The following is a 14,360-nucleotide window of genomic DNA, read 5'->3' on the forward strand; positions in this document are numbered from 1 at the left end:
CTGCCAGACGGTGAACCGTGATTCATCACTCCAGAGAACGTGTTTCCAATGGCGGCGAGCTTTACACAACTCCAGCCGACAATTGGCATTGCGCATGTTGATCTTAGGCTTGTGTGCGGCTGCTCGGCCATGGAAATCCATTTCATGAAGCTCCTGACAAACAGCTCTTGTGATCACGTTGCTTCCAGAGGCAGTTTGGAACTCGGTACTGAGTGTTGCAACTGAGGACAGATGATTTTTACGCGCTACGCGCTTCAGCACTCGGTGTTCCTGTTCTGTGAGCTTGTGTGGCCTACCCCTTTGCGGCTGAGCTGTTGTTGCTCCTAGACGTTTCCACTTCACAATAACAGCTCTGACAGTTGACCGGGGTAGCTCTAGCAGGGCAGAAATTTGACAAACTGACTTGTTGGAAAGGTGGCATCCTATGACGGTGCCACATTGAAAGTCACTGAGCTCTTCGGTAAGGCCATTCTACTGCCAGTATTTGTCTATGGAGATTGCATGTCTGTGTGCTCGATTTTATACACCTGTTATCAATGGTGTGGCTGAAATAGCTGAATCCACTAATTTGAAGCGGTGTCCACATATATTTGTATGTATATACTGTATATATATTGTATCATACATTCAATAGTTTAGGTAAAAGTTTATTTTCAGTTCTGTTTCAGATGGTAAATATTACTAAGTTATTATTACTAATCTTTCCAATGTTTACTGTGAGATATGTATGCACTGAAGCACTCACATAATAAAGCTCTTTCACAACACAAAACATGTCCCTCCCCTGTAACAGTTATCTCCTTTCAGTGGGTCAGGCCTTTCACATGGCACAAAGACACACCGAACTGCTTTGCAAGGTAATGTACGAACACACACACACACAACTTTCCTGAGACAGGTAACACACACTCTGCATTCAGTTTGTGTGAAAAAAACTAAGACAGGCACACCCTCGTATGCCATGTAATACCACTGTATCAAATTATCATGGAGCTTTGAGGACAGGGAGAAAGCCACCATGTATTCTTCTGCACTCTCTGGAACAAAAGTATAACAAGCTAAACTGTGAATGCCCAAAGCTCCATGAGTAGACTCCCGGAATTGGTGTCTACCCTGGTTAATAGTTTATGAATTGGCAACAGATACAAGAGAGAGAGAGACATTGTGGTTAGCTAATAGCTAACTTCATGTGAAATGGAGAGTCTCTTCTTCTAACGACACAAACTTGTAAGACAGTTCTTTAAGGACAGCTAAAAGAGGCCAGGTAACTGTTTGTTCTTTTACAGGACTACAAATAAACAGCAGAGGACTTCATTACCCTTGCGGCAGTGCGTGCAGGGCAGGCAGTGGTTCATCCCGTTGGAGTGTTCTGTGTAGGTGTGGCCGTGATCACAGGGCAAACATCTCCCCTGCTCCATGTCCCGGTCACACGCCCCGCCCACGAACGTACCTGTCCATCAATCAATAACATTTTTACAAACAGAAATAGTCTGTTATAGGCTGTTTATTTGTTTGATTAATACTTAACAATAACCTTATTGAGGTCAAAATACATATTTAGCCTGAAGCATTTCTTCGAGTAAGACAAAGGGGTGGTGTGCTTGTTGTGATGGTGGTAGTCTGTGTGCATGCGTGTGTGCTTTTCCTATGTCTAATACTGGAACAGAGACACATAGCCATGGCATATGCAAACTATATACTACTGCAGTGGTTTTGCGTCTACTTTCTTGGTTGTGATGTAACATTAGCATTTTTTCCCGGCCCGTTCACGCATGACATGCTTTAGGCACCTGATTATCATGTGTTTAGAGAAAAGACCGATACTATCACACCCAAAAGAGAGAGAGAGCGATAGAGGGAAGGAGAGAATGTGAGAAATGTACAGAGGAAAAGCTTGAAAAGTTCACTGCCATTCCTGACTAACTAGCTAGAGATAGAGGCAGTTCAATCTGTGTCTCTGCCTTTTCCTATCTGACTGACCTAAAAAGGTCCAAACGGGTCATCTAATTGGAAATAGCAATAGCTTGTTAGCAGTAGCCTGATAGCAATGGTGCTAGTGTTGCTATAATATCCTTGGCTCATTCCACAGCGCTGGCATCAGTAGCGTAGTGGTTAGGTTTTAATGGGACTATTTCAGCTAGTAACACAACTTTTTAAAGAAACCCTACTCCCTCCCTTAATGTTTACTACTGGGTGTTGTTACAGAGCCTGGGTTGGGTTCCCTGCCGCTAGCTTGGGCATAGGTTCCACTCTGCTCTGCTATCCTCACATAGTTGGCACTCTGACTGAAATAATGTTATAGTCAGAGTAATGAGTTCCCTCCTCTCTGGAAGGCCTGTTGATAATGTATTAGAAGGACTGGTTCAAGCTTGGGTTATATGTTTTATTTATAAAGTGTGATTGTAGTTCTGGTTCCGGGCTCAGGTTCTAGTAGCTCTGATTCTGCTGGCCTGTACTGATAGCCTGGCAGTGTATATAACCAAAGTTATCGCTTGGGTTCTAGATCAGGTTTTGGGCCTGGGTTCTCCTTACCGGCCTGGCAGTTGAGGCAGCAGAGGTCCTGATGGCGGTACTGCTGGTTCTCCACACAGGTTTTGTGTCGCTGCGTTCGGTTCCTGTCATCGCCGGACCACTGGGCCGCCAACACGCCCCTGAGCTCCGCCCCACAGCAGGCCAGCCCTGCGCACAGCAAGAACACCACCACCTAGAGGAGGCAGAGTAGGAGAGTTTCATTTACTTTCCTTTAACCAGGCAAGTCAAATAACAACACATTCTTACTTACAATGACCACCTGGAAAGGGCAGTGCAGCAAGAGAGAGAGTGAGAGAAAGAGTGGGAGAGAGATTGCTCCCATTCATATCATACAGGAGGGAGAGGTTCACATTACCAGTCTATATAAACACTCACTCGCCCACCCGCTTGGGAGCGGGTAGAGAAGAGAGTTTATATTCTCATAAGAAACTGTGTGTGAGCAATCTGGGGCCTAATTTGAACCACCTGATCTGAACATCTGCAGAGGACAGCCAATTAGGAGAGCAGGCTGGAGTTAGAAAACAACATAACATGTGTATGTATGCAGAGTTTACACCATATACTGATGTTAAATGTTGAATTAAGGCCATTCAATACAGTTGTTGAAGGCATGTTGAATGGCCAGGTCACGTTTCATCACTGTTCTGGGGTTCAAAGAAGATCCCAGGGATAAAAACATAAAAGTTCAAACCAGATTTTTTTTTAAATGTGGTGGAGTGCAATACCATTCTAAATATCTGATTCTAAACCAGCAAAAATATAAATATGTATAGTGTGCATAGATTTTTTTTTAAATTACACAGACAGACACTTCAAACAGATAGTTCAAAGCGTATCCAAACAATTTCAATCTATCCAAAATGTCATTTTGGTTAAATCCATTGTCTTGGACAACCAAAATCCTCTCTAGTGAGGAGACAATGGGGATTGATAGGGTATCCTATAGCTAAAGCTAGCATGTTGCTGCCCATATCAGATGTGATCCCAGTAATCCATTCCTGTGCTGGATAATAACAGGGCTTGTATGGATTGGGGGGACAGAGTAGAATACAGCGGAGCACTTTAGTGTGGCCCAAAGGCACCAGTGTTTGTTCACACGCCTTTTCACCTTGTCACTGTGAGAAGGTCCTATTCACTGGCAAACAACACACTTTAGTACCTCTACATCAAATGACCCACATTCTTAAAACCCCAGCGCTTTGACTGGGCCGACATGCGACACCACCTCGAAGCCCCTTGGAAGCAATTTGACACCTCCTCGTGTAAATGAGCGGCCTAGTTTTGGTAGGTTTTGTCTCTCTCTCTCTCTCTCGTAGACCCCACCGTGCCCCACCACCCTCCCACCCCCATAACTGGCACACAGCGCTCAGTTCAATCTAACCCACAATACTTACACAATAGCTCTTTTATTTTTCCCATGGTCAAATAACATAACGTATTGAAATCACAGATTTCTGGTACTATAATTTTTGGGGAGTAGTTTGTAAACAAAGACAGTGGATGAACATAGCGTCTACTCAAATGGTGGGCTACATGGAATTCCTGGGAAACTAGTGGAGTTGACTCCTAATAGACTGGAGTTGACTTGTGTAAGACTACAGTAGAGTTGACTCCTTACAGACTGAAGTTGACTCCTGACAAACAGACTTGACTCCTGAGTCTAAGCTCCTGTTGTTCCTCACTTGGATCTGTGGAAGGCGGCCGGCCATGCCTTGTTGTTCACAGAGAGTTTCCTGGCCGGTGCAGCGCTGCTGTGCACCCGCCGAGCCTTTTGCTGGCTCTCTCCTTCTCCCCCCTCCCACCCCCTCTCCCCGTTCTCTCTGCTCACGTCAGACTTTCCACAGACGCGGGGAGGCAGAGCGGAGGGGCCGACGACCAGCAGAGCACTCACAATCACACCATTTAGCTTTATCCAAACATAGTGAGAGAGAAGAGGCAAAGAGAGGGGGGAGTGAGAGAAAGAGAGGGCAGAAAGAGAGAATGACAGAGAAGGGGGAGAGAGGAAAAGATAGAGGGGTTAATAGCTTATGAGATTGTACAGAGGGGGTTAAAGAGTTGAATGTGTGACTGTGGGAGGGGAGAGGGTGAAAGCAAAGGACTGAGTCCGTGTGAAAAAGAAGGAGAAGGGGAAAACGACAGCATGCATGTGTGCATTTTGCATTTGTGAAAGAGGGAAAGATAGAAAAAAGAGAAAAGCACAACCAGGGAAGAGTGAGGAGAGATTGAGCCGTGCATTGGAAGCACACTATAGACAAGAGAAGTAGTGAAACCATGACGAATCCCACAAACAGTAATCAGGCTTGCTTAGAAGCGTAACCATGGTTATGTTCACAATCAAAAGCCTGAAGGGTATACTACAAAGCCAGATCAATGAGTTATAACTTGATTTTATAACTAAATAACTAGATTTTTTGGTTAAGTAGGAAAGCTAAACTTTTTGGTTGTCGAGTCATTTAGACCACACCCATTTCAAGCTTATCCCCCCATAAATGTTATTTCAGAATTTTTAGGCAAGTTAGATAGCTAACTCCCTGATCCTACTTCAGTTGTATATACCCCTCAGGTGGCTACTGGAAAATATACACGCGCACGCACGTGCACACACACACGCACACACAAACACGAAGGGCTGCTGAGCAGTGACATAACATCCTGTCTGAGTGCATTCCTGGGCCTGTGGATCACTAGATTCCTCCATGCAGCAGCGATCCCAACCTCACAGACAAACCTGTTCTTGTCTCAGCAGTTTACAGGCGCCTCAAAGAGGAAAAAGGTCACTTTATGGGGAGGAGGAATATCTAACAATGGAATTTTCCCATTGAGCCATGGCCATTAGAAAGAGAGTTTTTTGTGTGACTGAGGTTTGCTGCCCAAGTGTTGAATTGGGGAAAAACTCTGTCTATTCTGCTAAATGACTTCCATATTGTACAGTAAGCTCTTGGTATGAAACGGAGTAGTAGACATACATATTATTCAGTACTGAGTTCTAAATGTAGACAATTTAATTATGCCTCAAAACCTGATCGACCAACATTACAGCTACCTGTACACTTGACTACAGGCCTTACCACTTTTCACACACCTTTTGTGTAACTGCCTGCACTTTCATGTCACACTGGTTATTTCCTTGTAGTTACTAGGGTTGGGCATTAACCAGATTTTCATATCATCATACCGCCCTTCTCTCATTCTGGGATTTACAGTATTACTGGTTAGTACACAAGGGGTGCCCAAAGATTTCCCACAAAAAAAGCCCATTGGGCATCTATTAAATAAAGGTCAAAATAAATATGACCAAAATGGTAATTCTGTGCTTCAGTTGCACTTTTCCACTCGGAGGAGAATTAACAAACGAGGCATTCTATCAGCAGACAGCGCTACTTTTCTCCAGTACCTTTCGGTGTAGCCTACTTTTCTCAGGTAAAATGCAAGATTAACTTTAAGCAAAACATTTGGAAATGTAGCTGGCTTTCTATGATGAATATTAGACATATAATGGCCGTGCATCGTTTTTTAAAACAAAATATAGCATTGCACTTCTGTTGTCATCTGATGAAAATGAAGCTATTTTCTGCCAAATGTGCACTAATATGTTTTCTGTGAAGGAAAACTATAGTTGCATGACCCTAATCACTCTATTGAAGCAAAAAACACTTGACTTTCAATATAAAACACGACCCCTGTCAATACACAGCTGGACTCCACTGCTCCTGCTTTCTCCGTTCCGTTATTTACAAACAAACACGTGGCTGGCTCAACTGTTCTGGGGTACTACGGTAAGCTTCATAATGTACAATAATGTGACAGGTTCATTGAAGATCGCAATCAGCTTTAGCTCCTAATGTATTGCACAAGTTGACTGCAGGTATTTACTTAAAAAGTAGCTACAAATATGAAAATGTATTGATACATTTCAAAGAAATAATTTAAAAATTGTATTGACCTGATTATGTAAAAACTGGGCAGCACATGCATGCAACGCACACGCACACACAGACACACAGACACACACACACACACGTTTGGTTAACTATTCTTGTGGGGACCAAACAATTAATTACCAAATTAATTTCCCTAACCCCTAACCCTAAAACCCTAACTCTAACCCTATACCCTAAGCCTAAAATAGCCTTTTTCTTTGTGGGGACCGCTGAAATGTCCCCACTTGTCCGAATTTTCCTTGTTTTACTATCCTTGAGAGCACTTCTGGTCCCCACAAGGATAGTAAAACCAAACACACACACACACACACACACACACACACACACACACACACACACACACACACACACACACACACACAGAGACAAACACACACACTCTTAGACCAGCCACAATGTGGTAGAGTTTCATAGGGAAGAGGACCGGAGTGGCCACCTTAACCTCAGTGCTGAAAAAGATCCCTCCAAGTCCTAAAGCCACAATCCCTGGTCTCTGGCAGCCCACCAATACTAAATACTCAAGTGTAGTACAGTACAGCAGACATCCAGGCCTGCACATGGCAGAGAGAGTGAGGCAAAGAGAGAAACAGAGAAAGATAGCGAGAAAAAGAGACAGAGAGCGAAATAAAGAGAGAGCGAGAGAGAATGAATGGACTGCAGCCTTTGTGAGCCTCACTGTCTCCCAGTCCGGCGGCAGTTACTCTCATCTAATTCCTGTCATTGCCAGGGGTACTTCCAAATTGCCCTGGAACACTCGACATATGCCACTGTGTACACTGAAGTCGTATTTATTACCGAATGACAGGACCCCCTTTCAGCCGAGCAGGTTATCAATGTGGCATTTAGAGGGTTTTATTCCCCTCCTGTGGGTCCTACAGTGAGCCTCATTATCTCAGGAGAGCGGGGGACACACACACACACACACAGCAGCGGGGTCAAGTCAGAATGTACTTTATTTGATACAAAACAGATGATTTCAATCAGAGCCATATCTGATAAGGAGCAGCAGGCTGTACCTCATTACACCCCTGGGGAGTGGGACCCTAACCCTCGTCTGTATCCCGATCATGCCTTTCCCATTAGTCACTCATCCATTATCTGGGAGGGAAATACGTGTTAGTGGGGATACTGTACACCCATCCGTTCAGATTAACTGGACAGGCGGATGAAGGAAACAGGCCCTGATATGGAGGTTCAGATTAGTGAAGGAAAGTACTGCTAAGAAGAAGGTAGGCTGAGATAGAAACACAGTGAGTGCAGAGTAGCGGTCGACCAATTATGATTTTTCAACGCCGATACCGATTATTGTAGGACAAAAAAAGCCAATACCGATTAATCGGACAATTTTTTAAAATACAGTGCCTTGCGAAAGTATTCGGCCCCCTTGAACTTTGCGACCTTTTGCCACATTTCAGGCTTCAAACATAAAGATATAAAACTGTATTTTTTTGTGAAGAATCAACAACAAGTGGGACACAATCATGAAGTGGAACGACATTTATTGGATATTTCAAACTTTTTTTAACAAATCAAAAACTGAAAAATTGGGCGTGCAAAATTATTCAGCCCCTTTACTTTCAGTGCAGCAAACTCTCTCCAGAAGTTCAGTGAGGATCTCTGAATGATCCAATGTTGACCTAAATGACTAATGATGATAAATACAATCCACCTGTGTGTAATCAAGTCTCCGTATAAATGCACCTGCATTGTGATAGTCTCAGAGGTCCGTTAAAAGCGCAGAGAGCATCATGAAGAACAAGGAACACACCAGGCAGGTCCGAGATACTGTTGTGAAGAAGTTTAAAGCCGGATTTGGATACAAAAAGATTTCCCAAGCTTTAAACATCCCAAGGAGCACTGTGCAAGCGATAATATTGAAATGGAAGGAGTATCAGACCCCTGCAAATCTACCAAGACCTGGCCGTCCCTCTAAACTTTCAGCTCATACAAGGAGAAGACTGATCAGAGATGCAGCCAAGAGGCCCATGATCACTCTGGACGAACTGCAGAGATCTACAGCTGAGGTGGGAGACTCTGTCCATAGGACAACAATCAGTCGTATATTGCACAAATCTGGCCTTTATGGAAGAGTGGCAAGAAGAAAGCCATTTCTTAAAGATATCCATAAAAAGTGTTGTTTAAAGTTTGTCCAGACCTAAATCCAATCGAGAATCTGTGGAAAGAACTGAAAACTGCTGTTCACAAATGCTCTCCATCCAACCTCACTGAGCTCGAGCTGTTTTGCAAGGAGGAATGGGAAAAAATGTCAGTCTCTCGATGTGCAAAACTGATAGAGACATACCCCAAGCGACTTACAGCTGTAATCGCAGCAAAAGGTGGCGCTACAAAGTATTAACTTAAGGGGGCTGAATAATTTTGCACGACCAATTTTTCCGTTTTTGATTTGTTAAAAAAGTTTGAAATATCCAATAAATGTCGTTCCACTTCATGATTGTGTCCCACTTGTTGTTGATTCTTCACAAAAAAATACAGTTTTATATCTTTATGTTTGAAGCCTGAAATGTGGCAAAAGGTCGCAAAGTTCAAGGGGGCCGAATACTTTCGCAAGGCACTGTATGTATATACTGTATATATACACACATTTTTGTAATAATGACAATTGCAACACTACTGAATGAACAATGAACACTTTTATTTTAACTTAATATAATACATGTTATGGGCTTTTGGATGGGTGTTTTTTTTTTGTAGAGTGGTTTATGAAAATATGTTGACAAATGTTACCTTATCCTAGTGAGATTTACACGGGTATCAAAACGCCGAGGCGGTTTAAGCCTGAACCCTAACCTGCACCAAACACAGACCTTAGTTGAAGTAGATCAAGACATTCTCTATGGAAGACATGAACAGAGGCGGTTTAAGCCTGAACGAAACACAGACCTTATTTGAAGTAGATCAAGACATTCTCTATGGAAGACATGAACGGTAAAATACCGAAGGAACCCCTTTCAAGTTCAGCCGCAAGTTATTACAGGAATTATAACGCGTTGACTATTTCTCTCTAAACGATATACCTTTGACTATTACGAGCCTGCTGCTGCCTACCACCCCTCAGTCAGACTGCTGTATCAAATATCAAATCATAGACTTAACTATAATAAACACACAGAAATACAAGCCTTAGGTCAAATCCGGAAACTATCACCTCGAAAACAAAACGTTTACTCCGTTCTGTATTTTATCTAACGGGTGGCATCCATGAGTCTAAATATTCCTGTTACATTGCACAACCTTCAATGTTATGTCATAATTACGTAAAATTCTGGCAAATTAGTTCTCAAAGAGCCAGGCTGCCCAAACGGTTGCATGTACCCTGACTCTGCGTGCAATGAACGCAAGAGAAGTGACACAATTTCACCTGGTTAATATTGCCTGCTAACCTGGATTTATTTTAGCTAAATATGCAGGTTTAAAAATATATACTTGTGTATTGATTTTAAGAAAGGCATTGATGTTTATGGTTAAGTACACATTGGAGCAACGACAGTCGATGATTGATTGTTTTTTTAAAAGATAAGTTTAATGCTAGCTAGCAACTTACCTTGGCTTACTGCATTCGCGTAACATGCAGGATCCTCGTGAGGCAATTGGTTAGAGCGTTGGACAAGTTAACTGTAAGGTTGCAAGATTGGGTCCCCCGAGCTGACAAGGTAAAAATCTGTCATTCTGCCTCGTTCCTAGGCCGTCATTGAAAATAAGAATGTGTTCTTAATTGACTTGCCTAGTTAAATAAAGCTTAAATAAAGGTGTACATTTGTTTTTTAAATCGGCAAAATCGGCGCCCAAAAATACAGATTTCCGATTGTTATGAAAACTTGAAATCGTCCCTAATTAATCGGCCATTCCGATTAATCGGTCGACCTCTAGCGCAGAGATGCTTAAGGGGTTAGTTCACGCCAAAATCATAGTTTGACAGATGTTTTGAAATTGAAAAAGATGTTAAGTAGTTTCTTGTGGGTCAATTGCTTATACTAACTATATTAGGTCAGTTTTACAACTTCCTGAAGACCTACAGTGCCTTTAGAAAGTATTCACACCCCTTGACTTCTTCCACTTTTTGTTGTGTTACAAGGTGGGATTAAAATGGGTTTAAATCTAATTTTTGTCAACGATCTGCACAAAATACTATGTAATGTCAAAGTTGAAGAAGAATTCTAACATTTGTAAAAATAAACATAAAAAAAACACTAATATATATTGATTACATAGTATTCAACCCCCTGAGTCAATACTTTCTGGGTAAGTCTCTAAGAGCTTTGCATACCTGAATTGTAAAATATTTGCACATTATTCTTTTGAAAATTCTTCAAACTCTGTTTAGTTGGTTGTTGATCATTTGGACACAGCTATCAAGTCTTGCCATTGATTTTCATGCTGATTTAAGTGAAAACTGTAAGTAGGGCACTCAAGAACATTCAATGTTGTCTTGGTGGTGCAAATCCAGTGTATATTTGGCCTTGTGTTTTCCTCTAGGATTTTGTCTGTGTTAGTCCTATTTAAAAAAAAATTATCCTGAAAAACTTCCTAGTCCTTGCTGATGACAAGCATACGCATAACATGATGCATCCACCACCATGCTTGAAAATATGAAGAGTGGTTCTCAGTGATTTGTTGTGTTGGATTTGCCCCAAACATAACAATTTGTATTCAGGACATAAAGTTCATTTCTTTGCCACATTTTTAGCACTTTTACTTCCGTGCATTATTGCAAACAGGATCCATGTTGTGGGATATCTTTATTCTGTACAGGCTTCCTTCTTTTCACTCTGTCATTTAGGTTAGTATTGTGGAGTAACTACAATGCTGTTGATCCATCCTCAGTTTTCTCCAATCACAGCCATTAAACTCTGTAACTGTTTTAATGTCACCACTGGCCTCATGGTGAAATCCCTGAGCAGTTTCCTTCCTCTCCGGCAACTGAGTTAGGAACAACGCCTGTTTCTTTGTAGCGACTGGGTGGACACACCCTCCAAAGTGTAATTAATAACTTCACCATGCTCTGCTTTATTATTTATTTTTACCCATCTACCAATAAGTGCCCTTCTTTGCGAGATATTGGAAAATCTCCCTGGTCTTTGTGGTTGAATCTGTGTCTGACATTCACTGCTCGACTGAGGACCTTACAGATAATTGTATGTGTGAGGTAGTCATTCAAAAACCATGTTAAACACTATTATTGTACACAGAGTGAGTCCATTCAACTTATTATGTCACTTATTAAGCAAATCTTTACTCCTGAACTTACACATGTAAAGTGTTAGTCCCATGTTTCATGAGCTGAAATAAAAGATCCCAGAAATTGTCCATATGCACCAAAAGCTTATTTCTCTCAAATGTTGTGGACAAATTTGTTTACATCCCTGTTAGTGAGCATTTATACTTTCCCAAGATAATCCATCCACCTGACAGGTGTGGCATATCAAGAAGCTGATTGAACAACATGATCATTACACAAGTGCACCTTGTGCCGGGGGCAATAAAAAGGACACTATAAAATGTGTAGTTTTGTCACACAACACAATTCCACAGATGTCTCAAGTTGAGGGAGCGTGCAATTGGCATGCCGACTGCATGAATGTCCACCAGAGCGGTTACCAGAGAATTTTATGTTAATTTCTCTATTATAGGCCGCCTCCAACGTCGTTTTAGAGAATTTGGCAGTATGTCCAATCGGCCTTACAACTGTAGACCATGTGTAACCATGCCAGCACAGGAACACAAGCATTTCGCTACACCAGAAACAACATCTGCTAAATATGTGTATGCGACCAATAGAATTAGATTTGATTAGAACATTCTGGGAGGTGAAAATGTCCCAGTTCTTCAAATGGCCTGCATACTCACCAGACATGTCACCCATTGAGCATGTTTGGGATGCTCTGGATCGACGTGTTCCAGTTCCCGCCACTATCCAGCAACTTCACACAGCCATTGAAGAGGAGTGGGACATTACAAAGGTCACAATCAATAGCCTGATCAACTCTATGTAAAGGAGTTGCACTGCATGAGACAAATGGTGGTCACACCAGATACTGATTGGTTTTCTGATCCACGCCCCTACTTCTTTTTTTATGTATCTGTGACCAACAGATTCATATCTTTATTCCCAGTCAGGTGAAATCCACAGATTAGGGCTTAATTTATTTAAATTGACTGACTCAGTCAAATCTTTAAAATTGTTACATGTTGCGTTTATATTTGTGACAGGGTGACAGAGTAGCCTAGTGGTTAGAGCATTGGACTCGTAACCAGAAGGTTGCAAGGTCAAACCCCCAAGCTGACAAGGTACAAATCTGTCATTCTGCCCCTGAACAGGCCGTCATTGAAAATAAGAATTTGTTCTTAACTGACTTGCCTAGTTAAATAAATAAAAAAATTGTTCAGGGTATTTACGCTTGCCATAACAAAGGGGCTGAAAACTTATTGACTCGAGACATTTCACCTTTTCATTTTTAATTAATTTGTACACATTAAAAAAAACATAATTCCACTTTGACATAACGGGGTATTGCTGTGTGTAGATCATTGACACAAAATCTCAATTTAATCAATTTTAAATTCAGGCTGTAACACAACAAAATGCAGATTAAGTCACGGGATGTGAATACATTCTGAAGGCACTGTATATTACAGGTCGAGGTCTTCACTCGAGGAGACATTCACGTATTACTCATCTCACTCACCCCTAAGAGATTCCAAAGTACCTGACTCAGAACAAGACACATTGTGGTTTGCATCTTGATTTACTGAAAGCCCAAAACTGAAAGGCAACAACAAAAAACAAGGTACTTGTTTTCAGTTTGACTGTTATTCGAGATACAAACCACAACTTATCTAGTTCTTAGTATGTTCAGACTCCTGCACTCTTTTCTTTCCTACCGGTATAACCATGTAAATAATAGGTAACCTTCAATAGCATTAGTAAAAACACTGCCCTGTAGCCAAATGTACAATACTGTATATCATTGCATGTCTAACTGATAGTGTGCACCCATATACTAGCAACATTCCTCATGGTAGTGTATCATTTTGAAATGCATCCTTTGATGTTTTGATGACACACCACTCTTTTAGTTTACTTTCTCTCCCTCTTTACATCTGGAAATTCCTAAATGAAAGTGTGTTAAATTGACTCACATTACTCTTGAGTAAGCCCAAGTTAGATACTTGACCATTCAAACCCACATAGATAACCCTGAACAAGATGCTGAAAGTAAACTCTTCTTCTACTTGAGAGATAAATCCAGCTTATCTTTTGAAGCTGGGAGGAGAAGACATGCTCTAGTTATATGTCTTTCAGTAATAAACCAGAGTGACATACTGTATACAGTATGCGTACCTCTTCTGTGGTAGGGGTCTGGTACATCACAGCTTGTACCATTAACAACAAGTCACTCACCACCACAACTGCATTCTTTATCAGACACTAACGCATAACATTAAGATATATGTTGGGGGTGAGAGTGTGTGGCTTTATGTTATATACTGCACAAACAAATACAGTGTAGTACATAAAGCCCCTCAAAAACACCAATAACCACAAAACACATAAGCATGCACAGTCGCACAAACACACACATTATGTAAACACATACACGACACGATGACACCAAAATTCAATGCCACACATACAGTATCCTCCATCAGACGCGCATACAGACACACGGACACAGCGTATCAGTAGGGAGCATGTGAAACGGTGCGTCCCCCTCCTCCCAGGGTGTACAGGAAGGCCCAGACAATGCCGAGGCTTCATGCCGGGTTCAGCTCAACACTGCACTCTCTCTCTCTCTCTCTCTCTCTCAATGGCTAGTCCTAGTCCTCCTAGTCCAAGCCTGGCCCGGGCCAAGAGCGTATCCGCTCTGG

The 14,360-nt window shown here is 41.9% G+C and overlaps 1 protein-coding gene across 1 annotated transcript in view; it reads right to left on the reverse strand.

The window, feature by feature from the left end:
* Positions 1 to 14,360, reverse strand: part of tnfrsfa (tumor necrosis factor receptor superfamily, member a) — a 42,344-nt gene that overhangs the window by 9,324 nt on the left and 18,660 nt on the right. The window contains exons 2-3 of the mRNA XM_021602225.2: positions 2,533 to 2,704; positions 1,319 to 1,450 (exon numbers count right to left, since the gene is read on the reverse strand). Coding sequence (XP_021457900.2) covers positions 1,319 to 1,450; positions 2,533 to 2,704 — 304 coding nt within the window. The remainder of the gene's footprint in view (positions 1 to 1,318; positions 1,451 to 2,532; positions 2,705 to 14,360) is intronic.

This window comes from Oncorhynchus mykiss, chromosome 5 (assembly GCF_013265735.2).
Source record: "Oncorhynchus mykiss isolate Arlee chromosome 5, USDA_OmykA_1.1, whole genome shotgun sequence".
Taxonomy (NCBI): Eukaryota; Metazoa; Chordata; class Actinopteri; order Salmoniformes; family Salmonidae; genus Oncorhynchus; species Oncorhynchus mykiss.